The 26,624-nt window shown below is 40.9% G+C and overlaps 1 protein-coding gene across 21 annotated transcripts in view; it reads right to left on the bottom strand.

Moving 5' to 3' along the window:
• Positions 1-26,624, bottom strand: part of LOC111573927 (receptor-type tyrosine-protein phosphatase F) — a 169,119-nt gene that overhangs the window by 48,624 nt on the left and 93,871 nt on the right. For 5 of the 21 annotated variants that reach the window (XM_055014182.1, XM_055014181.1, XM_055014186.1 and 2 more), the window contains exons 5-14: positions 25,162-25,350; positions 22,990-23,007; positions 20,584-20,694; positions 13,497-13,766; positions 12,039-12,620; positions 11,602-11,735; positions 10,943-11,087; positions 6,849-7,154; positions 5,844-6,037; positions 595-621 (exon numbers count right to left, since the gene is read on the bottom strand). In XM_055014182.1, the coding sequence (XP_054870157.1) occupies positions 595-621; positions 5,844-6,037; positions 6,849-7,154; positions 10,943-11,087; positions 11,602-11,735; positions 12,039-12,620; positions 13,497-13,766; positions 20,584-20,694; positions 22,990-23,007; positions 25,162-25,350 (1,976 nt within the window). The remainder of the gene's footprint in view (positions 1-594; positions 622-5,843; positions 6,038-6,848; positions 7,155-10,942; positions 11,088-11,601; positions 11,736-12,038; positions 12,621-13,496; positions 13,767-20,583; positions 20,695-22,989; positions 23,008-25,161; positions 25,351-26,624) is intronic. The other 16 variants (XM_055014188.1, XM_055014198.1, XM_055014189.1 and 13 more) reach the window with 7 other exon arrangements.

The raw sequence follows: 26,624 nt of genomic DNA, 5'->3' as shown, positions 1-26,624 counted from the left end.
GTGACACAGTCGTAGACTGCACTGTATGCTCAGAACAGAGAGAAAGCATTCCATGCAAACTGTACTTGCACTTGCGAATGCCCAGCTGTTACTACGAGGTTGTCTATATTGTTGAAATATCAGACCGGTGCGCAGTCAGTGGAAATACTACTCATGCTCTGGGATTGTAGTAGCTCTTAGACCAGTACACACACACGTGTATACACACACACACACACACGCGCACACGCACACACGCACACGCACACACACACGCACACACACACACACACACACACACACACACACACACACGCACACTCACACACGCACACACGCACACACACACACACACACACACACACACGCACACACACACACACACACACTCAAGAAATCATTTGGGCACAAGCCTCTTGCTGTGGTTATGATGGGGTTATGATCTTTCATGAGGATTCACACCAAGTGGATTACAGGCATGGCTTATACGGAAATAAAATCTACACACACACAACACATAATCCAAACACAAGCACACACAGCACCCCCAAATTGCAGAGGGGAGATTAGCCTGCCCTGCAAGACAACCCAGCAGCACACATGAGGGTTACTCACATGCTCGGTAGATTCCTCAATATTCCACTGATGGGAGAGAAGACACAGGACACAGGGCGGGGAGAGAAATGAGTCAGAAACAACACAACAGGCAAGGAAAAAAAGCACTTGTCTTTTTTTCGCAGACAGATGAATGTAGGTGTCAACAGAGTCATGTGGCAGAAAAAAACTGTGTGGTTTAGTGTGAGGGAGGAGAAGGATTAAAAAACAAAGAATTAAGACAAGTTGAGTGGCATAAACCAAATTGTGTAACCAAGTTGAGCAATGGTTGTAAAATTCATTATTGTTTCTGATGCACTGCCTTGTTTGCCTGTAAATTCAACAAAAGCCTCTCTTTCTTAATCAGAACACCTCTGTTTGGCATGATAACTACCTCACTGTTGACATAACACAAACTACACAGAATCTGTGAAGCATTTCCTCCTTCCTTACAGAAATAGAAGGAGGGCCTTTTATTCATTATATTTCAATATGTTTTCAAAATATTCTCCTTGCTCACTGTGCTTGGCCAAGTGATTCCTGGGGGAAGTGAAAGCCCATTTTGTGCTGCGGGGCTCCGTCAGTGCTGAGCATGAAATCCTATTACCAGTGCCGCTATGCTAGCCCTGTGACATCAAACCCCATCGATGCAGAACGCAACTGCTAGCGTTTACCAGCAGCGCGCAGTTCAGTTACTGCAGAGGAGTTCACTGATGAGTAGCCTGCCTGACAAGGGGCAGGAGAGATGACAGCGGTGACACTGATGAGGGGCAAACTGGGGAAGAGAAAAGGGGTGGGTTGTGGATGAGGACTGAGGAGGAATGAAGGGTGAGGATGGTGTTGGCAAACAATTATATCTGATCATTAGGGTGTGCAACTATTGTAACAGCTGCTGGTGAACTGTATCACCGGGGAGAAGAGATGGAGGAGAGCAACAAGTGAAGGGTCTGGCACATGAGGGGATAGCAGGAAGAGGTAAAAGGACTGGCAAAACAGCATTTCACCGTCAACAATTGTTGTTGAAGGTCCAGTGCATCCAAAATAGATTACCTGAAATTTCACAATTTTAAATTACAAATAAAAATGAGATATTTTCATCAAAGCGTTCAGCCCAAGGCAGATGAACTTCTTTAAACTTGAGAAAATGAAAGCCAAATTTTAATATTTTTCTAGATACCATCAGTGATAAACAAGAAAGTATATATCTTTGTAACATGGGTGAAGTGGTCACAAATTTTATACAGCAGACACAAACCTTCCAGAACAAATCTGTCAGTGGTGCCTGCCTTTCTGATCACCCATCTTTCCCCTGTTGTTTTTTGTGCTAGACTTTCACAAAGTGAGCGAGTGTCACACACTGCTGATTCATTGTGCAGTGGAGAGAAGATGTCCATCATCACCTACTGACTGTTGATATATGAAAAGACAAAAGAACTAACTTCTCGTCCCTGTGGATGGTCTTTATTACCTACCAATTAAGTGCAGCTTGAACTAGGTTCCTACAAGGTCCCAGTTACAGCTGGACCAGACACATGGCACATCAAAAACTGCTGCCTCATGCTCTCCTGACATAGCAGGGCACTAAAGAGTACCATTTAATAAAAGCTGCTACTTAACTCCATGAATAGCAGTTTGCGATGTTCCTAATTGCTTAATTTATTTACCGTCAACTCCACTCACTATGTCAACAGAGCAGTGAACACATTAAGGTTTGCAAGAGTTCCTATCTCATCTTGGGTTTAATCCCTTCCTATCGCAACTGCTTTTGCATTCTGCTTAAATCCATGGGAGAATTATAAATTATCCTCCATTTATATTTCGAATGCCAATGCAAGCTGAAAACACATCATTGCTGATAAGCGTCGCTTGTGGAAACGGAGCGGTATAATTTGCAGGCGGGTGAATGCAAATGTGATGACATGGGCTGAGATGTGTGGCTATAAAAATGGGAACGAGGGGGGGAACTAGTGATGTGGAAGAGAAGGAGCTGTCATGATTGATGGAGTGAAACGGTTTGCTTCTTTTCTCTTTTTTTTCCGTTTCCCATTCAACTCCAATCTGAGGCACTGAAGGCCGTAGAGGCAGTGAAGCATTGCCTCGCTCACACAAACTACAAAAACGCATGAGTGGTCAAACAAAATGAACCTGGAAAGCAGTGCTGAATTAAGGCAAACCTGTGCAGAAAATGTATGGAAGCACAGACAGTGGCTAATGACTTCAAAATTCAATCACATCATATGATGCAAATTTTTATGGATGTGTGTGTGAAAAACATGAGCCTAAAGGTTGCTGTGAGTTCAGAGTGATGATGCAGGATGTGCGGCGTGGAGTTGCCAACTCAGGTTCAGGCCACTTTTCCAACAGAAGTATGGTTGCAAAGGGGTCGATAACATCACACTGTTAACATGGCCTCTGGTTTAAATTTAGCAGGGAAATGAGGGCGCTGCGTGGGCCCCTGCTTGAAAAGAAAAGAGGCGCTTAAACCGCCCACGCACAGGCAAGCTCTCCTAGCTCTCCTCCCAGCATTTCAGCTAACCCTGAGAGAGGGCGAAAAGGAGAGAAGCAGCTAGAAACACAGAGACAAAGAGAAAGGGAAAGGTGATAGCGATTTGACAGGATCTGCAATTCAATCAGTGGGCTTAGAATTGTGATTGAAGTCTAAGGTGAGGTTGTGGTATGTTGTAAGTGGCTTGGAAAATTAGGATATTTCTTATCCTCCTGGCAGGCTTACTGTGCATCCAATTCAGGTGAAAGAAGGGCTATGGAACTGATTTCACAACACATTAACGGAATTCTTAAGAGAAACACTGTGGGATGTGCCAAGATAGAAGAAAATTGTTTCTTTCCTTTTATTCATCATCAATTACAGGTGTGCGTTTGTGGGATATGCATGACTCCAGGATGAGTCATGAACTCACGAACCAACTGGAACGCCTACTACAAGGTTGATCTAAGCAGCAAGCATGTATGCTCATGTTATCTTCGTTGTTTTTCCACTTGTTGTTGGGGCATGTGAATGGAAAGATGTGTGAAAAAGGAGGAACTGTAAAACCAGTTGGGCAGACATGGATAAGTGACTGCTGGCTGACTGTGTGGTCTTTAATGACGTCTGGACAGGTCCTTGCAGGTTGATTTTGCAGTGATGTCTCACCGAAAACAATTTGTTGAGATGACTCAATCAAGGGTAACCAACCTTCACACAAGCCTCTGGTAATTGCTCAACCAGTTTTTTTCAGCGAGAAGAGTGCAAAAGGAGGTTATGTCAGGAAAAGAAGAAAAGTGAAGAGAAATATGAGACGAAAAACATAGAATGCGTGAGAAGAAACTCAGGTGTCTGCCAGGGAGGGGACAGTGTGTTTGAGAAGTGTCCTGTACACTGGAACATGAGAGCAATTCTGAGCGCCAAATTACAGTGTGCCTTTGTGTTTATTGTGTGAACATGGCACAAATGAGACATGGCGGGGAGTATTGTTTGCATAACAAGTAGGGTCATGTTCAGTTCAGTTTTCACAACGCAAAGCAGAATCATGCCGAACATGTCGACATGACAAAAAAAAACACTTCCAGGAAGACAAGCAGTCACCATGTTTTTCTGCTCTTCTAGACCAAATGATGCTGTCCTGGCTGTCAAGCACTCTAGTACACAGTCAGATAACAAAGAACTGTCTGCAGCAGCTGCCAGAAACTACTGCTGTACAACAAAGGTTGGACTGTGTCTAGGAGCTGTAGGCACAGTCATTTACCAGGCCTAGAAAAACGGGAAGGATTTCCTGTATCAGTCAGAGCATGTCATATACACTACTATTCAAAAGTATGGGGTCACTTAGAAATGTTCTTATTTTTGAAGGAAAAGCATTTTTTTCAATGAACATAACATTAAATGAATTATAAATCTAGTCTAGACATTGTCAATGTGGTAAATGACTATTCTAGCTGGAAACGGCTGATTTTTATCATATCCAGCAACCATCACTCCTGTGTTCTATTGGTACATTGTGTTAGCTAATCATGCTGAAAGGCTAATTGATGATTAGAAAACCTTTGTGCAATTATGTTAGTACATGAATAAAAGTGTGAGTTTTCATGGAAAACATGACATTGTGAGTGACCCCAAGCTTTTGAACGGTAGTGTATATTCATTCTGAACTTTCTTTGGCCAAAATTAACCTGATGCTAATTTTAATTTTATGCTAAGAATTTGCTCACGCATCAGTTGGGGGGTTTGACAATAATGAAAATTACTTCATGTGTATGTACTACAGAATGTGCTTATACACAACTGAGATCCACCAGCTCCTACTTATCATTACTTGAGATGCACCACATTGGATGCATCATATCAAGGTGTCTTTAACAATGCTTCCTCTTTTGTAGTAAGTTAAGACCAGCACGGTGTTTGCCAAAGCAAAGGAGGGTTAATACCTCCACTCTAGGGAACTGAGCCAGCAACCTACTGGTCTCCCTAAAAGCTGCAGCTGACATTTATTAGCAGACACAGCTCAGCGACACATACAAAGCTGTTAATTTTTTTTGTGGTGCTCCTGTGGCCAGGGAACATTTACTTGTTCAAATTCAACGCTTTTGTTGAAGGCCATTGAGGGTGGGAATGAATGTGTGTTCATGTAAATGTTACTCCCGGCAAACAATCAGAGGGAGGTTCTTAAGCTGGTCTCGCCTTTCTTAAACAGAGAAAAAAGAGAGAGAGAGTAGGGTTTTTGGTTTTAGGATATTCATGAATTTTTGAATCCCTCTTAAGGATTACAATCTTTCATCCATCTCATATTGTTGCACAGCTTTAGGTAATTCAGGACACGCAGCATTAATGTGTAAAGGGTAGTGTCAGAAAAATAACTCTTAATTTATAAACATGGTAACAAGGCAGTGCATATGCATTACTGCTAAAACTGCAGAGAGAGGTGCATTTATTCCACTGAGCCACATCTTGATGCAACATAAAATAATGAACTGCTATTACTGTAGAATTAAAGTGGATCTTGTTATGACAGCTAATCAAAAGCTGTGGGAGCAGGGTACCAATTTAGAGTCAAATGTCACATGTGGAGAAAGATTAAAAAAGGTGAAGGGTTGATAGTGCAGTCGACAGATAGAAAATTCCATGTGTGTCGCTCGGTATGTGGGGAATGAAGCATGAACTCAGACAATGGAGGGGCAGTGGAGAATGAAAATAATGGGAAGTGAACATCGGGCAGCTATAGACAGTGAAAAAGAGACAGAGAAAGAACGGACAAGAGAAAGACATCATCCAGTACCTGTGCCTCTGGCAAAGCAACATCCATGATGTTAGGCTGGCCTCGTGGCTCGCCATTTTCAAGACGGGAAAAGATGACTTGGTAGCCCCGGATTTGGCCGTGCTGCTTTCCCTGCATGGGTGGCTTCCAGGTGACTCGGATGGCTGTGGAATTTATTGCCTCAACCTCCAGCTTCCTGGGGGGTGCTCCTGGCACTGGAAATCAGACAAGAAAGGAGGCAAAAAAAAAAAAGGCAGAAAGAGACGGAGAGAGTAAGGAGTCAAAATATGCTGAGCTAGTGATTTTCCCCACTTCACGGTGTTTTGTGATGAGGAGCCAAAAACAAAACCAAAATAAAGATTTCCGAGTTGTTCATACACTCGGTTGCTGTGTAGAAGGAAGCAACACTAAAACTGGCCATGAATCAAATCATCTCCACTCACTTCAGGCCTTCTAAGACTACTGTGTCCCCAAAACACCCAATGCAGGACAGCATGTGGGCTTGTGATATCTGTAATGGCCTTAATTTCAGTATGAAATTAGCTGTGTTGCAGCAAACTTCAAACACATTAATTATAGACGACTCCCTCTTAGGAGAAGCCGCCCTCTATCACATTGCAAACAAAACGAGGAACGAAAAAGAAAAAGAGACATGAGCGATAGAACGGAGAGGGGGAGCTGTGCTACATTTTCATTCCTCTGAACAGAAAAAGAAAACCAAAAGGCATTTACATAGTGAATGCAGAGGAAAAGTGGTGCAGAACTGTGGCCGGCAGTGATGAGCATTAACCCACCACAGATGGAAAGCGTTAAAGCTACAGAGAACGAGCTGGAAAGCGAAGACAAGAAAAGGTGACCTCTCTCTGCTACCACTGTCGCCTCATTAACTCATAGTAGATCAAAAGGACAAAGAAAATTGTGTAATACAAGCTGAAGAGGGTGAAGGAAAATAGTGACAGACTGCTTCAAGAAACAGAGGTTGGAACAGTTTGAGAGCACTCTGCTTCAAGGGAGGTGTCAACCTACCATCCTCTTTGGTTCTCATCTTCACTGGGGCACTCTCAGGGCCTGGCCCAACATCAGTGTGTGCCCTCACCCACACCTGATACTCAGTCCACTTGTCCAGGCCGTCCAGCACATAGCTGGTGGCCTCTGCGCTGATGCCCGTCACCTCAAGCCGCTCCATATCCTCTCCAGCCAGGGCCTGGTAGCTGATTGAGTAGCGCACAATGGCGCCATGGCGGCTAGCGGCAGGAGGTGCCACCCAACTCACCTTGAGACTGGTGGAGCTCAGGCTGACCAGATGTACCTCCTGAGGAGGGGCAGACGGGGCTGCAGGGGGAGGGGAGCAAAACCACACGGAGCAAGGACATGGATCAAGCAAAACGAAAAATAAACTAAAACACAAACAAAACTGAGGCAAAACTTTGGAAGCTTTTTGTACAGTCAACAATACAAAAATCTAAATGTAATATTCAAAATGGCAAGTTTCCCACCTACAGTGACTTATAAATTTAGGTTACATATGAAAACAGATCATCTGCCTTACTTTCCTGGAAAATAGTATTTCCAATTGCAATTCATATGTAATATTTTAAATTTTAAGGCCAAGCAGAACCAGACCTTACAAAATAATGCTGTAATATAAGAACTGAAGAAATGAAACTGAAAAAGGCTATTACTGTACATACTTATGTACTGCCTCTACAAATAAAACAAGCTCATTTTAAGACAGCAGAGCGCATCATGGGAGTACTGGATAAAGACTAACAGCAGTAAAGTGGCTTTTTGAGACATTTTGTGACTTGGTGAGATTCACAACCTATTTGCACTGCAACTGTAGGTGCTACATTTATTATTGTAGCACTGCAAGTTTGAATATGAAATTTCAGTTTTTTTATACTGAGTACAAAAAGCTTCCACATTAAACAGGATGCTGCCTCCAGACTGAGAGATTGGATGCAAAAACACATTCGGCTACTAAGCCGCTGTTAAAGCTATGTTTGGCACCACATTTATGCAAGAGGCCATGAAACTACAGATGAGGTGAACGGAATATAAAATATGCCAAACTTTTACAAGGCAATGTTTTCATAAAGATGTAATTTATCCCCACCTGCCCTCTGTGTTGCCTGTTGCAGTAAGCAGAGGGAGCAGTAAACTGATGTGTGAGTGTGTGAACAAGTGCTTGACAGTGTCGACTGGTGTTCACACATTGATGCAGAAGCTCTGGGCGTCATTACAACAGTTAGCTGCAGCAGCAACACACTACGCAAATACACATAATACTACAATTAAGGAATGCTCCAGCCATTGTCCAAATCTGCCAGGATAACATTTTTGTTTTTATCAAACAGGACAAATTCCTAAATGTTAAGGTTTTACTACACAACCTACGACTTTGGTATTAACCTTTTGATTTGAATGTCTAGAATTGAACCAGCAATGTTGCAGCTATAGAATTTTAAAACTACTGGGTCAACAGATCAAAAACATTATTTTTGAATTTAATGTGTAGGCTTAATATTGACAAACTCAGTCCACCTCAAGATGTTGTGTTTTATAATCGCAAACTTTCATATCCCAATATGTAAAGAAACACAAAAAACATCTACTGTATAAAGTCTATAGAATTGGACATTGGAAAAATAAGATTACAAATGGGATTAAATTATTTACAGTAGCTGTAGCATAAAATGTATGGAAACTCTCAAGTCCAGAGGTAAAAACGGAAAACCAATAAACGATTTTAAATTGCAGCACAAAACTGAAAATAAACACAATTGCATTCATACATTCCATGCACAAACTGAATTATGAACCTATTCAACTCTACAATAAAGGCCTATTCAAAAGAAAAAATAAAACCAAGGAAAAGAAAATTCAAAGCAGTGTGTTCTTACAAGGCATGCCTGTGAAATTTATTTTTTAATAAGCAGAGCAATGAACAGTGAGCTCAAACAGGAATCCAATAAAGTAATGCCAGAACATGAAACTCCACCTTTAAAAGAACATTAGAACTTAATAAAAGAGAAGTGAGGCTCATCAGGTGGCCCCCGAACCACAAGAAGTGGACAAAAAAACTACCAAGACTTGACAACACCACATGATTTAAACTACAATTACTGCCTGACAGGCTGAATGAAAACAATGCTGATGATTTGCAGGATAGATTGTGGTATTGAGCTCCTGATGAAAACTCTACTAGATCAAAGTGAAAGTGGACAAGGGGAGGACAAAACCAAAGGAAATGTCTCAGAGGTAAAAATCAGGGAGACAAAGAGTGGGCTCAAACTGGAGATAAAATCACAGCCCAATGCATGGTTATAAAGCAGAATTAACTGCCTATATGCATTTAAGGTATACACCCACACAGCAATAGACGTAAAACTGACCTTTTTTCTGTTTCTCAACCAATCACAATTAAAATATAGATTTTTTTACTATCTTCAAAATGAATGGCTCAAACAAAACAATGAAAGCTAAAAGTTTAGCTTTCATGCGTCAAATTATACTATTAAAAGATGTAGCATCCATCCTCTCTTCCAATTTTCTGCATCTTTTAACATTGCTACTTATATAATTTCCCATTGCATTTTAGGAAAGTATCCTGCAGCTTTTACAGACTGTAAAATCCTTAGCTGCATGGCTATAAAGGCAGCAGAAAATATGGACAGTGCTCAGTTCTGTTCATTGCTCTGATGCTTAAAAATGATTCTAAACATTTAAATGCAGCACTAGAAAATGTCACACTTTCCCACGGTCTGTTTTCCTCTGAACCTTCCCAAGGCTGTTGCTTATTTAATGCACACCATCCTACCACTGCATGAAATTCAAATTCTTTTCAGCAAATTTGTACCTCCTGTCAGAATGAGGAACAAGGACAGAGGCTCATCATTACTCATGGCCTCAACGAACAGTGATCTGCAGTGGTAAGAGGTGGTACTTTGGTTTTCATTTTATCTGTCCCAATGGGGAGAGAGAGACACATATTCCCTTTTTAACCTGGAATGCCACAGTGATCCTGTTACAACTGATTTTTTACTTTTTTTGTAGAGCATTACTGTCAGTCTGATGCTATGTTGGAATTTCATTGACACATTTAAGAAGGTGTTAATTAAAAATTATTAAATATAATTGAGGTAAGCCTTGGGGGTAGTAAAACACAATGTGTACCATCACTAATAAGCCCATCAGAGATGTGTTCCACTGATCACTGTTGACTTAACGGTAGTTCCAGGAACGACTTTAATCATTCATCGCATTCTGATCACATCCAAAATTCAACTTGTCTGTTGTCGAGTTTGTGTTCCCTTTGAAAGCTGGTAATTACACTCAGCCAAAGATCTCTTGTGCGGGAACAGCTCCAAAATGGAACACCTCTATACAACCACAAATGAACTGCGTGTTTCTGTTGTTCCACCACCAACAGAGCCATACATCTTTTCTTTAGTCGACAATGTCACATCACTTTTAGGAGTTCCATTCTCTGAGTTAACTGTTTATTATATGCCACATTTTTGCTACAATTAAGGTACAAATTTAAAATTGACATTTATTTTGTTGTTCATAACTTGTATATAAAAGGCCCACATGTACTGCACATAAGCTCCCTGGGTGAGGTGGGACAAGCAATGTGCAACCCCAGCAAAAAAAAAAAAAACAAAACACAAAAAAACACTGTCAGCTGGTGGAGAGTGACATTTTGAGTGCTGGCACTGTAAAAGCACATGATAATATGAGGCAAAACAACACAGCACAGCTCACAAATGTGGGAACAAGACACATTAAACGTACCTTTGACACAGGGCCTGGCCTCAGATAGATGGACAGGAGGGTTAGTGTTGGTGACAGAGGGGGGGGTGGTGGAAGCGTTTAGCTGACCAGGATGGCTGCACTGTCAGCATTTTATGTTGTGGTGAAATTGATTTGACATTTAAGTTGCCCAAGCTCTCTTATTTAAGCTCTATAACACTCAACTTTTGACTCACTCACTGAAAGGAACGAACTAAACCTGCTTCAGCCAGCTGTAAGTAACCCTCTGAAATCACTGGTTAGTGGATAACAAGTAGATAAGACAGATGACAGAAACAACGCAAGAAATTAAATAGTGTTCTTACTGGACTGGGCAGTGCGCGCTTCGATGGGCTGTGTGTAGACCCCTAAACCCATTTCGGAACGGGCTGCCAGAGAGAAACGGTACAAGGTGTCAGGCTTTAAACCCTCCACAGCATAGGAGCCTGCTGGGTTGAAGGTCCTGTGTATCTGGTTTAGAATTGGACAGAAAATTTTAAGAAAAATTAATCACAATCAAAGACAGACAGACAAGTCTATTTATTTGTTGAGCTACATTATTTTAACTTCTCTCTCTCCTTTGTATATTCATAAAAAGTAGAGGTTACAGCCACGTTTGAGAACAACTTGTTCCAAAAACTATTTGCCCTCTAATTTACAGCTGGTGCAGTGGTCCAACAAAGTTGAATGAAGGCCCACAATATCAAGAGACAGAAATTAACAACTGTGCCATGTGCTACTACAGTAAATCTTTGTCATCGACTGGGGAGCTGACTATGTTACTACAATAACACTCCCATTGAGAGAAACTGCATCATAGAAAGCAAGATCCATCTGTGTGCAGTCTCACAGCAGAATATGAGAAACGAATGGATGGATGGACGGATGGATGGATGGATGGATGGATGGATGGATGGATGGATGGATAGATAGACAGACAGATAAATAGAATATAGGGAATAGAGAATATTATTATTATTCTAACCTTGTTTTCTGAGCCAGCCTCCCAGAACTGCAGCTCATACTTAGTGATGGGGTCCTGTACCGGCCACAACCATGTTAGTACGATGCGTGTGTCCAGTTCAGCTTCGGCCTCAAAGCTGGATGGCTGGGCAGGGACTGGCACAAAGCAGGAGAAAGGACAAATGTTGGAGAACAGAAGGAACAAAATTAAAACATTACTAAAGATAAATGTTCTCCTACCAAACTGACTACACAGTAAAGACAAGCTATTGCAATAATAGCTTCATGAGCCATTTCACAAATAATGTACATATGCACAATACACACCACAATGGTGAGATAAAACAAAGGACCTGCAGCTAACTATACATATCTGATCATAGCTTGTAACTTGTATTATGCAAGCACATGAACAAACATGAACAAACACTCAGAACAACACACTGCTTAGCTTCTCACCTCCCTGCTGGGTTTTGACCTGCAGGATGTCAGAAGGTGGCCCGTCACCTACAGAGGTGAAACCTAGCACCCTGAGGCTGTAGGTGATATCAGGAGTCAGGCCTGAGATGGTAGTCAGGCTGCTATCATCTGTGTTGTGTTTTTGCCAGGCGCTGAGTGGAGCAGTCAGGTCAGAGCTGTAGTAGACCCGGTAGCCCCTGATTTGCCCATTGGGTTCCTCAGGTGGTCCCCACTGCACCAGCATTGTGCTGGCGCTCAGCATGCGTGCTTGGACGTGCAGAGGTGGTGAGGAGGGGGCCTGTTCACCGGTGCGTGTCTCCACAGGGTCGCTGGGAGGCCCGCGGCCAATGTTGTTAACAGCCATGACACGAAACTCATACTCAGAATATGGGCTAAGTCCACCAATGCTGTAACGGGTGGTAGCCACACCTTCCACTTCTTGGAAGCCATTGTCTGAAGACTTGGCTCTGTACTGGATCATGTAGTAGGAAACAGGTTCTGGGTTTCCAGAGTCCCATGTGAGCGTTACACTGGTGGCTGTGGTCTCAGTCACAATGAGTGAGGTGGGAGGCTTTGGTAAGGCTGAGGAGAGAGAAGCATGATGTTAGCTTTGACTACTAGGATTATTATATCACTAGGAATGAACTTTTAGTACATGTAGGAAATTTGGACATCTTGTCATATCTAATACAGTAATTCGGAATTCTACAAATGTAGACCCAATACACATAAACAGCAGCTTTGTGGAGGACAGATATAACTGGTCATGTAATTCTCCATTCTGTTACTCATAGCATTTAAGAGATTGCTTCATAAGCTATTCTTTATAGTCGTCTCAAAAGCTAATAACCCAAAATGAATAGAAATGCTGACTGAGGTCCCAATTTTGTGCTTAATAACTGGCCCAGCCATTACTGACAATATGCGAAAATTGCAGAGAGGTTCCTGTTGTGAACAATGCAAACAAAATAGAAGGCCTGCTTTATAGTTTCCTTGAAGAAGGTGGTCTGCATTGCTGTGGTCTCTTTAATGACCGTGACATTTTGTGCATCGATCAGCTGACTGGAAAGTCAAATCAATACAGGCAAAAACTGATAAGAAAGGCTGCACTAGGTAGACACAAAGTCACATACACAGAGTTGGCTAGAGCCAAATTCACACAAACACTTGGAAAAAGAAAAGAATGGATGCAAACATGCAGAAAGAAACACATATAAGTAGTGGCATCAACATTAACAAAGAAACTACAAAGAATCATTTCTTTAATTTTATTATTACAGTACTAATAGAAACCCAGTCTACTGTATAGGGAAAGACATGAATATGTAGTGGTCTATTCTGCTTTAAAACACTTCATTATTTCAGTTCTTTATTAGACTGTGGGTGACTCAAATCAACAGCAGAGTTTACAGATAGATAGAACAACAAGTCTAAGTCAGTCTGAACAACAGCTCTCACCTTTGACAGTAACCTGAGCTGTGGCTTCGATCATACCCAGAGAAGAGATGGCCACGCAGGTGTAGTTAGCTGATTCACGAATGTTGGTGACCTCCAACACGTTGCGTCCCATTGGCATCTCTTCCTCCTTGGTCAGCTCTGTCTGGCCCATGGTCCACTTGACATAAGGCATCGGTGAGCCCACTGCCACGCATGTCAAGTTGACGCTACCGCCTGGCATCACCTCTTGGTTGGTGGGAGGAATGGAGAATCGAGGTGGGACTCTTCGCACTAAGGAGATTAAGAGAAGAAGGATGAGAAAGGAGTCAATAGGTAGGATATGTAAGGTAGAATATGAGCCTTTTTGTGGTTTCATGAATAGTTTTGCACCCTACAACACCACAAGACTGAAAGCCAACTCAAAAAAGCTAATAAATGGAGGGCTGATCGCTTTTGTCCAAATGTGCGAGCAAGCACAATGGGAATAACAGGACTGTCACAAAAAGGCTCTGGAAATTCTCAAGAAATCTTTGAGGGGATGTTTTATCCTCTTGCCTACAAAAGAGAATATAATCAAAAATAGCCCAGTTTTGTTGGAGACTATGTCTGGCCCTCTTTTGTCAGAGTGTCAAATGGTGAGTGTTGCATCATTGAGAGACCCTGTGGAGATGCCATTGTTTGATTTCTCCTCCCGCTCCCTCACTCTAGCTCCTTCTGCTCAGCCTGTCTTTCTCTCTCTCCCTCTCTTTGTGCAGTTCTGATATGCAGATAGGCTGACATTAAAAAGGGGTTCCCATGGAGACAAGAAGGGCCCGTTGATGTCGCCAGGGACAAGGCAAACACCAATGCAGAGGCTCCATGCAATACTGAAAAGCTAGCCTAGAAAAAACAGGCAGCCAACATTTACATACGACTTTCAATTTAAATAAAGGTAGAGAAGAAACGTCTTCCATATTTACACATTTTAGATCTTTTTCTGGTAACAACAATAAACTTGTGGCTTTGACATGGTGAGGACAAGTTGACAATGCATTGTGAACATCCATCAGTGTCACACTTGTTCAATTTATGGCATGCTGAATATTACCATAGTATGCGCTAAATGGAAGAAGGTGGAGCTCTGATTTCTTTAACCTTGATTATGGAGAAAATGATGCAAAGCTAAACATTTAGCTCCCCACTGAGGCCCCATTATTGCCATCCCACCACTACTGATCATATGTTTTCAAGACACTACAGCACAAAACTCTCCCTGCAGAATTCATATTATTTGTTTCCCCTAATGCACTACAACTCTCTTGGAAAAAAAAAAAAGGCCCTTGACTGTAATTGCTCTTTTACACCGGTCTACATGAAAATGGATTTTCAAATATGAGTCTCCCTCCACCTTCCCTTTCCCCCACCCCTCATCCCCCCCTCCCCGATCTAATTTGAACCGGAACGTCGTTACAGCCATGCTTGTTATTCCCCTCATTATGTGGTGGAATGGAAAAACACAAAAGCACCTTTTGAGATTCCAGTCAGGGAAAAGCTGGTTCTCTGGACTCCACTATAATAAGAGGGACCAGGTTCACATTCATGGGAATTTTCCCATAATAATTGAGGTGCGTTTCATAAACCCTCTGGTGCTTTAATCAACAGAATCATGTGGGCCTTAACTACTTGGCTCAATATCATAAAAAATAGTAATATTCCAAGTCTTATCCACACAACACACATTTTGGAATTTGGCCCCTTAAATTTGTCTTGAACTGCTTCCCAGATAACACCAGGCACAGTTTCAACACAGTAATGACAACTGTCTAACATTAATAACGTCAAGATTTCCAAAAACCTCAATGAACAAGATGATAAAACTGCAAGAAGGGTATCGTGCTGGAAACATGTGACACATATTAAACACTGAGAACAATTTATATTAACCATAACATCTGATCTCTGAGTTTCATGGGAATATGGCTGATTTTTACATGCAATGACTGGACAGGCTGAGTAGTGTTACCAGCCTGGGAACATGACGGGGATGATATTCTCAAGCAAAGCATGCATGGGAGCAGAGGAAAGATAGGATGGGATGGCAAGCCTGGACACACTGGGGAAGAAGATTAAGATCCAATTTTCTCATATAAATGACTGAACATCTGATTTCCACTATGACTAATGTACAACACACTTTCCTTTGAGTGCTTCCAGGAAGAAGCGTCACTATTTCATTCATATTGGTGGTCACCTGTGTCTTCTCACCTAACTGTAACATTCTCCAAGTGTAGCTGTTTTTCACAACACATGCTTATGAAAAACAGAAACCTGAGCGAAACAGGCCTAATGCAAAACCATTAAACTCCAAGTATCTGTTATTCTTTCATGATTCCATAGACCAAACAGCGTTAAGAGCAGTCAGTCAATGGGGCCTGTGTATATTGAACACTGAATGTTGTGAATAATTCATGGCGTGCGGTTAAGTTTGGAGAGGTGCTGTGAACCAAAATGACTAGAGGGCAGGTAATTGTTATCGATTCCCTCGAAGCCTCTCTCCTGTTGAGAGCGGCTTGGAGAGATGGGCTCCGGGACTCTATCAAAACCACAAAATAAGCCCTGTCTCCACTCTGCCTGCCTGCTTGCTGGATACCTATAAATTTAACTGCCTTGACAAAGTGCCCAAGGATAGCAGAACTTGTTCAGTCAATCAATATCTGGCACAAACTGGCACAGAGTCAGCAGGCTCCCAGGCTTCCTGGCAGCAGTACTGGACTACCATGATAGCTGATCATCGCCCCTGTCAGCTTGTTCTTAAATATTCTGCAGGTCAGCTCTTTGCACCTCAGTGTTGTGCAAATGGTACACAAGGAGAGATCATTTCCAAAAAGACTACCTCTGTCATTGACAATGTCTTTAAAACAGAGCTTAGTATGTCAATATGTTGATGTGGGTCCACAAGTCACAAATCATTTTCATAAATTTAATATGAAGATTATTTGTCATAATGTAACCTAAATATGTGTGATTTGTCTTTTCAACAGCGTGTATATTTGCTGAAAAGTATTCCAACACATCATAATCTTTTCTGTTTTTTGCAGAGCCTGCTGCAGCGTCACACCTCAACTGCCTCCACAGTAGACTAACAGGTGCCTATCACATCCTTCAGTCTCAGGCTGTAGGATGCCCATGGAGGTAAAACAGACATAATCCCTTGAGAATGGCTTTGTCAGTTCTGATACCCATGTCCCTCAGTGGGAGAGCAGGAGTGTTGCTGCCTAAATACCTGACAAATCCAGTTGCCACCTGAATACCAGGGTAATCCATCACATACCTCTGATGGGCTTCCACATACGGAAGGAAAGTGTGAAGGTGAAAGCAGCTATAGTTTTTGCTGGAAGCAGTTGACAGGGACAATATGGGTGTGGTTGGGTAGAATGCACAGCAACATAACACCACAGAGTTCTTATAATGACCTAAACTAACTGACTGGTGACAAAACTAATCGAGACAGAGTTTGGGGAAGTGGCATGGGAAGGCATGCTAGAACTATTCAGGGATTCATGCAAGTAAGTAAACATCACACATTTACAATACAGAGGACAAGGGAGAGCTATTAATTATATTTTGGTCTAGTAGTGTCTTCATCAGAGGGGGTGGGTAGGATGGTTGATCTCACCTAAAATCTGCAACAAATTGAAGGGAAGTGAAAATGACCAACCTTCACGCTGATCTGTTTGCAGATGAAGTGATTTGATGGAGGTGAGCGATGGAATGAAAAGATACAAAGTGAAGAGGAAGACAACACAGTGAAACAGACCAGTGTTTCCATAGACATAGTGGAGGTTAGTGGCATGGCACACAGATACAAAGTAATGCATAGATGTAGTAGGGAAAGAAACTCATCATCCTTCAGTCTTGTAATGTGATTGTTTAGCATTCTGTTGCAATAAAAGATGTTTGTCTAAATGTAAATATTATACATACACTCAAAGAAAGTACAGGTGAAAATGTTGATCATATCAGCCTTCTGTTCAATGTTACAGTTACTGTAAAATTACTGTACAGATAAATTTACCAGATTATTATTCATTATAAATCTTACAGCATGGTAAAATTTTCCATCCATTAAGGTGCACTTGTCACTCCCTTTTTCTTCTATTTAAAAAAAAAATTCAATAGCAGTTGATACTGTTGGGGACACTGAATACACTCCTGTATCTTCATAAAAACTCTTTATAAAACTGACCTGACCAAGTTTCCATCCCTGACATATAAATATACACACATAGAACAGCATGAAGACACGTTGGTAAAAGAAAAGCCCAGCTACAGCATTTTATCCTTTATGACATATTGGCATGTCACATGGATATATGAAGGAGTGCCAGCAGACAGAAGCTGACATCCCTCCTCCGTTGTGGGGTAAGCACTTGACAAATGAGCGTTCATGCACAATCACAGCATGCTTGTGATTCTGCCCACGTTGATGGAGTCCTCCTTTAGAGGAGGGTCACCGAAAGCGACCCATAGCAAACAGAGCGCACACGCACTTGCACACCTACAAACACGCACACTCTCTTAATGGATGAGAAGTGGAAGGACATAAATAGATATGCAGACAGGAAGGGAAAAACAATCCATAAGCAGACCCCCTCATCCACAAAACCACCTCCTCCTTTAGTCTCACCCTCCCCACCCACACAGAAATATTAGGACATCAGTCTCTGGTGGTTCTAAAATGTCAAGACAAGTGGTACTGGCAGCATTTTTGTGTACCTGTAGACATAAAGTGGATCAGGTGGTGACAGGGAGTGGAAAAAAAAACTGAGCACATTCGTAGACACAAAACACCAACCCATGACAAGCACATTTAATGCAAGTCTGACAGGAGTGTGTTTGTGCATGTGGGCGAGTGTTAGAAGGGTGTTGATAGAGAATAATAGCATAATTCTATCACATGCTAATCCTTTCATATGTCACTTTCAAAAGTGCCAACTTTATTGGAATTACAAAGCTAAAAATTATTGTTCTACCCAGGGAGGGTATAATAGTTAGAAGGTGCTGAATTTAATCAAGTCATAATCAAGCAAATTCCTATAATTTACTTAAAAGTGGAAAAAAGAAATATTGGAACACAGTTAATCTCAGCCCTGAATTGCTATTTTTTTGTACATCACACTGTACTGCAAGTGACTGTAATTATTGGTTGAAGTATTAAGGGTCTTTTTTAATAATGTAATGGAGGTTTGGAATCAATTACTTTTTTAACAGTCTGTAAAATGTAACAGTAGTCTAATAATTTATTTGCTTTCAGAGCTTGTTATGCTTAAGTTTGATTACAAGCATTGGAAGCATCAAAATCTCCCCTCTTCTGTCTCAGAATAAATTAAAAAAAAAAAAAAAAAAAAAAACTTGTAATGACAGGAAGGAAAAAGAGGAATGTCAAAGGCCACTTGTCTTCAGTCCCTCATGTTTTAAACCCAATCTAGCAGTCCAGTGATAGCACAGCCCCAGGTCTCATCTCCTCATTCTTGCAGCACTAACAAAGATGGACTGAAAACATGGCTACAGAGACAAGTACACTTTTAAAAGGTTACGGTTGGTTTGATTTCCATTTCTTCACTGGTGTGGTGAGGCTGGTGGAAAAGTTGGTGTTAAGGCCAATGGGTTGACAGCTACCTGGGTGGTTTTAAAGACTGGCTGGGCCTGGGGGCCCTGTTGGCGCCACACCACACAACTACTGTAATTACCTCTGAGGAGAAAAAGGCAGAGCCTGTACCTGTGACAGACATGACCTGATTAATAGACAAGACTTACTTCCCTTCCTCGCCTTTGCAGTTTGGCTGACTACCTCAAACTGTCAAGATTTAAGATCTAAACCTTCTGGAGCCCACAGTGTTTAATCTGTAAATTTGATTCCACTGTGGTCTTTGAGGATGATTTTACCTCTGATAGCTCTGATCCAGGATGAGGTTCTGTTTGTTGAAAAAACATTTATCTTGGATACCCTCCTACAATAAAAAAATCTGGTTAAATATTACTGTAGCATATATGAGTAAGAAGGACTTTGTTTAAAAAGTATGCACAATCAAATTTGTTGTAGTTTGTTGGTTGGTCTGGGGTAGATGGGAAACAGTAGACAGCAAATTAAATAGCCTATGTAATATACACTCTTAACAAAACCCTAAAATGATAGCCAAGTTTGTGTTTTTCTTACCATGACACTTTCACTCCCTCCCTCCCTCTTTTCTCCACCCACACTAACAACTGGAGCAGCTATTCTGTTTCATGTACATCAGACATGGTGGTGTTATCCGCAGGGGCTGACCTAGACTACTCTCTCCGATACCAGCTTTTTTCTAGGATGGGTACAATGGTGCCCTTGCCTTGCATTAGTCTACTCACTGAGACACCACAACAAAAACAAACCCTGAAACTCCAGACCCTTCCATGCCTTTAGGAGCTCTGGGTTGTGCGGGGGGGAATAATGGAGCCTTTCGATACAGTCAAAATAAAAAAAGAAAGGAGGCCTGGCATCAATGCCAGCAGAGGAAACGATTTCAATGCAGCTGTTTTCACAGGGGCCGCACCTGGTCGAGTTTGTAGCCAAACAGGAGGTTGAGGTTAGTTCAGCTCATTGGTATGGGAGGAAGGCATGGTCAGGATAATGGAGAAAGAATTGGTTGAGAGAGACACAAAAACACATGTATATAGGGGTATAAATATGTTTTTTGGGAATTAAACAACTAAAGGCACTGTAAATTTTAATCGTGTTTATACTTCTCTCAACTGATTAGAGCTCTTCTCATGTTGAATGTGAGCAGGGCTTTGTTGGAAATCACTCCACTTATCAATAAGAATTAAAATAATAATAAGGTGTAATCGTTCCACTTTGTCAGGTGAACCAAAGCTAATAGGAGAGTGAGGAAGATGTCAATCAAACACAGTCTGCACATTCCCACATACGCCTGAGAAGAGCTTGAATCATACCATATAATAGGCATACAGGACGTGTACTTGCAGATTTTTTAAAAGGTTGCACAGTTGCTTGTGATTTTAAAATGGTTGAGACAACAGAAATGATTACTGATTGATGAAGTTCACAACTGAAAGAGACATTTGACTTTACCTCGTACGTAGAGATTGGCAGGAGCAGAGTAACGGGTCCCAGCACTGTTCATGGCAACGCATTCATATTTCCCCTGGTCCGACTCCTCACTGTTCTCAATTTGCAGAGCTCCTGCATGGAGGATTAACAAATTTAGATACCTTAACAGTTGTTGAATATGAGATGCAGCATGGCATGAAACCACAGCAGATATCTGTACTGAGACTCGCTAGAGAGCCTGTAGTCAACTAGTCTAACCCAGTTTCAGCTCAGACATGGACACAGTTTTGTCAAGAAAATACTTAAGACAACACAATCATTTAGCAGGTCTCACAAGTTTAAGAAAATTGAACATTAAATACTTGCCTAATTATGTTAAGGAGGAAAAAACAACCAGGGCTAATTAATCAGTTGAATAACATGTCAAAACCAGATCCCTTCTTCTTAGGAAAATTACTGGCAAGTGCTTGTGGCATCAAGTGTTATTTTTCTCAGCAAGATAAGATGTGCGGCAGCATAGCAGCATTATACACAGAAAAATGGTTGTAGCAAATAAGGAAGTGATCAAGCTGCTGTTTAACATCATGTATGTATGTTCCGTTTAACACTGTCTTACCAAAATACGTAATTTAAAACCTGTAGAAGAATGCTACTTTCAGCTTTCAGTTGAGAGTTAACATTGTCGTCACAAATCCAAATGAAATACAATTAACATTCTGAAACTATTGGATTAAGTAAAAGGTCAATGCAACTAATAACCTAACTGTTCTTCTCAAGTCAACAACTGCCAGTGCAGGCATGTTTTCTTCAGTCATCGGTGGGTATGGATTTAGCAGTGAGGTCATTATTGACCATGTCTCACAGGGGCAGGATGCTCCTCCACCAGATGGGTAAAATTAGTATTCACATTCTCAAGTAGCTGTAGTCATCAGAGGACAGGCTAATGTGTTGTTTCTAATAAAGCATAAATTCCCAGAAGACCTGTCTTGGTCATTCTGACACTCCCTGTCCATAGCCATCAAGTAACTATTGCTACTGCAAACGACTGAGAAAGGAAACAAGTTATGATTTGACAGACTGAAAAGACCAAAGCAAACTTACCTGCACCGAAAGATTTAAAATACACATTTAAAAACAAAACTACTTCTCTCAGCAACACATATGTAGTGAGTGATAACAGTTATCACGTCTCCAAAGCAGCATGGTACTAGCACGAAAGGCAGCCAGCCACCATGCAGTTTGAAAATGACAAAAATACTCAGCAAAATATGATGTCAGGATACATTTTTCACATCATGCAGTATGAGATGAATGTAACAAACAGGTTCACCACCAACCATAGGGGGTTCGAATCAAGACGAGATCAAAAAACAGAAGTAAAACAGGGCGGGGCAACGACGTGATAATACCACCTCAGATCTCATGACAACACATCCCTTCGAGGTGTTTGCTGGGCTTGCTGAGCTCATCGCTGTCTGATTCAGCACTGACATGCACCTGCATACTAATGTTGGTGTCACCAATCTGTCAATCTGCCAGCTCTCCCATGGGAGAAAACAGTGCAAATACTACAGAACTGTAGAAGGTTACTGCTACGGCAGTTGTCAGACTGCAACACTGAACCCCTTCCAACTACTTAAACACTTGTGGGTCTTCTACAAGGTCATTTCACAGTTTCACAGAGCAGCAATTATCCGAGGGGCACAGAGGTTATCATAAGGTTACCTTAACTCCTAAGGAGTTAAACATCTTATTCAATATGGGCTTCATTAGTACGCAGAGACAATTTGAAATTTATTCAACTTTCCCCAGACGTCCACTATTTACCTCACTGTTGTTGAAGGGAAATCATGCTTTCAGTCTGGGGAAAAGTAGATGATTTCCATAAAAAGGGGTTGAAGCTTCCACCTTAACAATCTCAACCAAGCATCCTGTTTCCATGCTGAGGGGCAACGCTGCATAAGCTGTATGCAAATACAGCTATTTCAATTTACATTGAGGTTGCACAGAGGAGGCAGGTAGATCCTCTTGTGGTGATGGTGGCTTATAGTTTGAAATGTAACTCCTCGTCCCTCTTAGCTGAAAAGCCAAAGGTAAGGCTGAGGCTTCAATATGTTTGTTTCTATGGGAATGTGTGTTGTCTCATGAATGTGGTTCATTCATACCTGTATAGGAAGAGCCTTGAAAAAACTTTCTTACAAGGTATCACGCTGGACGGGGTTGGTGATCATTTGTTTGTTAAGGAGGAGACAGTGAACAGAACACATTTGGAGGCAACAGAGGGGAAGGTGAAAGACGGTGGGTTGGCGCTAACAGTGTGGATGAACCTGGTGATGTGGCACCGGGGAGAATGAAGAGGTCTGACGTGGGTGTGAGGTAATGGTGGGGGTGTGATATTTTTCAATACACTTTATTCATCGTTCTTACCTCTAATTGGTGTACCACCTAGGTGGGAGTAATTTCAATGCAAACAGGGTTGAAAGATTAGTTAGTAATCCACAACAGTGGAAGAAAAAAACATGGCTTCTGAGAGGCCACAGATAAAAAGAAAAATGATATGAGAGTAGAAGCCACTTAAATGTGAAATGACTAAGTTTGAAGCACTTAATCCATGCTGTGAAGCAAGTATACATTTTGGACAATACATGTAGTCTGTAAAAATTGAAAAACAATACACCCTCAAGAAGAATCCCTTCAGACAAGCAAACATTTTAAAACACATCGCTCTAACTTCCGTATTTGATGACAATAGGTTTAACCACTTCTACACTTGCTTCACAGTAGCATTAAAATATGCATTCAAGAGCTATTTTAATTAAACTGTCTAATTTAAGTTGGCCCCCACTCTTTGTGCAGACAGTAGTTAGTAAAATGGACAAGAATAAATAATGAAAGTCATATACAGTAAATAGAATGACAGACAGCAAGAAGTATTCATGTTAGAGGTGTTTTGCAAGAATTGTAAAGACGTTAGTACCTCTACAGAGTGAATGGTTTGAATGGTGTGAAAAGATATATGTGTGTGCACTCAATAAAAATCGAGCAACTGTGATGCAATATGAAAAACTGGGCCCGCTTTTCCTGTTAAACTGTGGCAGCAAATTAGTGTGCTTTTTTTCCGCCATTGCAAAAACTGGCCTCATTTCAGGTGATATGAAGTAATGTAAATCCTAATACAGCAGCAGATGTCAAGAAAAGGGTGGTAGATAAGAAGAACTGTTAGTCTGAGGGCATTATGTACCAGCACATTCCCAGTCACTTACAATGTATGTGAGAAAGAGAACTAATTAAAATTTGTTATTGCTTGTAAAAAACTACATGGTATCCACTTAAAACATTATCAAAAAAATAAGGATATGTATCTTGTTTGGATTCTGTTTGTCATCGAGCCACTTTTTATTATTAAGATAACGGATCATGTTCATGTTCAAGTGACCCAGTGTCCACGGGGCAGTTCTAGTGTCAGACCTTTTCTAGAGTAATTCTCATTTTTGAGACCTACAGCCTGGATTGGCCTACAGGCTGCTTTTCAATGACGTGACTATATAGTAATACTTCTCTTATGGATCTGGGACGATGTTTCTGGGTTTATATGGTGGACATAATAAAAGCAATAATAGAGTTTAACTGGTCAAAGACAAGCACAGTTCATAGTATAATTGTGTATGCGTATATTGAGCCTATATTGAAAACCCTTGAACTGCCTCTTAGTGAGAAAATGTGTTGACTTGGGAAATTAAGTGATGAACAGTTTTAATGTGATATCGAAGTGAAATCTGCTTCACTTAGAGAGGTTCATTACAGAGTCCACATTAAGTTAGGTAGATTTAGGACTCAGTCAAAGACAGAACCAGGTCAAAAGTCATCTTTCCACTTTGTACCTTTTCCAAGTGATCCAGGCGGGACAAGCATTGCTTGTTTATAGATAATATAACATATATAAACTCCTGCAAGTCTGCAGGTATACATGTTTAAGAGAAAAGGGGAATAGGGATTATGCAATATGTTGAAAAAATATATATTTTTTGCTTTAAAAGGTTTAAAGCTCATGCATCACTGTCAAAGACTGTCTGAACATAGGACCAATGTTATTTCAACTTCTGTTACTTTGAAAGTGACTGCTGAGCCATAATCAGGAAAAAAAAATCTGTAAGAACTCGACAAAGTATTTAAGCTGACAATGAGAAATTGAAGAAAATTTTCATGTCCTTTGTGATCAAAATACATGAAATCATACAAAAACAACAGAGTCATTTTGTTTTTTCACAATATTGTCATGTGTAACATGACTCATGTCTGATGGTATGCACATGACATCTTACACCTGGTCACTTGCCTCTGCTGTGTTTCCAGAATTTCATATACAGTAAAACGCACAGTCGTACATTTGATTGGCACAACTTCCTACACCACCAAAACTGTTAACTGAAGTTGCTGTATGCATATTTTTGACTCAGCAGGTTTTGTCATTGTTTGGCTTACAGGGCTTACTGAATGGAGGAAATACCATATCGGACTGAAACGTGTGGGACGATGACACGCATCATTACACCGCTAATAAATCCTTAAAGAAACTAAATCAGACCAAATCAACTGTACCTGAGCGAAGCTGTTTGATGCGTCCGTTGCTGCTGCTGATGTCCACAGGAAGCATGTCCTTGAACCATGATATCTCTGGATCTGGGTTTCCGCTGGCAGCACACAACATTGTGGCAGTTCTGGTCTTTTCAACCACCTTCAGCTGAGGGCCCATATCGATGGTGGGGAAGCCATGGGGGATCTGATTCTCTGAAAATTTGCAAAGGCAGATTATTACGTTATTACAGCCACAGACACAAAGAGCAAGAAATAAAATAATAAAGTAAACAAGAAGTGGAAAATGTGTTTTGAAAAAGACTGACAGAATGCTGCAATTGCTGTGAGAGGAGCTGAGTGCATCAGAGCTACTGAACTGGCAAGGACAGAGAAGATGATGAAAGAGAGCAATTACATTTCAGGTTCTACAGACCAAACAGTAATCAGAAAATACACACACACACAAAAATTAGTGTAAGAGCTAAAGATACTATTGATGATAGTAGATCTGATGATGATTTGGATTTGGCTGAAAAAAAGAATCCTGCTCATGACTGATTGCAATAACAGGCCTATTAGCCGGCACATGGAGTCTCAGGTTTAGACAGACGAAAGATAGTCGCATTCTGTTCCTGCCTACCCATGCATAGATGAGCCGCCTTAGGCTTAGTAAACGAAACAAACCTATTTGAATAATCCAACATATAATGAATGTAACGGAATCCCTGACATCACATGAGGTATAATCCTTAAAGCAGAACTTGGATACCAAAGTAAAAAGTTGTCTCAAATTTAGATAGATAGATAGATAGATAGACAGACAGACAGACAGACAGACAGACAGACAGATAGATAGATAGATAGATAGACAGATAGATAGATACTTGGTTAATCACAAGGGAAAATTAAGAAATTTACACTGACATCCTATAAAAAGATCATCTAATTATAGCAAATATATAGTCTTATACTAGCCCAAAGCCAGGTTTGCCATAGGGGATTTCAGTGTCATCAGGAAGACGCCTACCCCAACACACAGTATTAAATATTTTCTAGTACTGAACAATTTTGTTGAAAATCAATTATTGGCAGTTATTCTATTCTATTCTATTTCCATCAATATTTACTGCTGACGTGTTTCTATTGTAAAGAACTTTCAGTCTTGTCATCATCATTAACAGCTGCTTTGATATTTTCTAAGAAACTGAAAATGAATTTCTACTCAGCACCCCTTTCTGTACTGTTTCATTCTGTCATGACATGTGTTGATATTTACATCAAACAATGTAATGTCTTAGTAAGTTAAACTTTGAAAATGTGTTGATTTCAAAATAATTCTGTACAATTAATGAGTTTCTATTTATTGAAATTATAAGGCTACCTAAGTCACTAACTGTGCTGGAAAACTCAGATCAGAGCCCCCAACCCCATGCTCATAATAAATCCTAATTTAACCTTTGGACAGCAATAATAAAGAGGAGACATGA

This window comes from Amphiprion ocellaris, chromosome 10 (genome assembly GCF_022539595.1).
Source record: "Amphiprion ocellaris isolate individual 3 ecotype Okinawa chromosome 10, ASM2253959v1, whole genome shotgun sequence".
In the NCBI taxonomy this organism is placed as follows: domain Eukaryota; kingdom Metazoa; phylum Chordata; class Actinopteri; family Pomacentridae; genus Amphiprion; species Amphiprion ocellaris.
The sequence above is the reverse complement of the archived record's forward strand: the minus strand, read 5'-3'. Positions and strand labels throughout refer to the sequence as shown.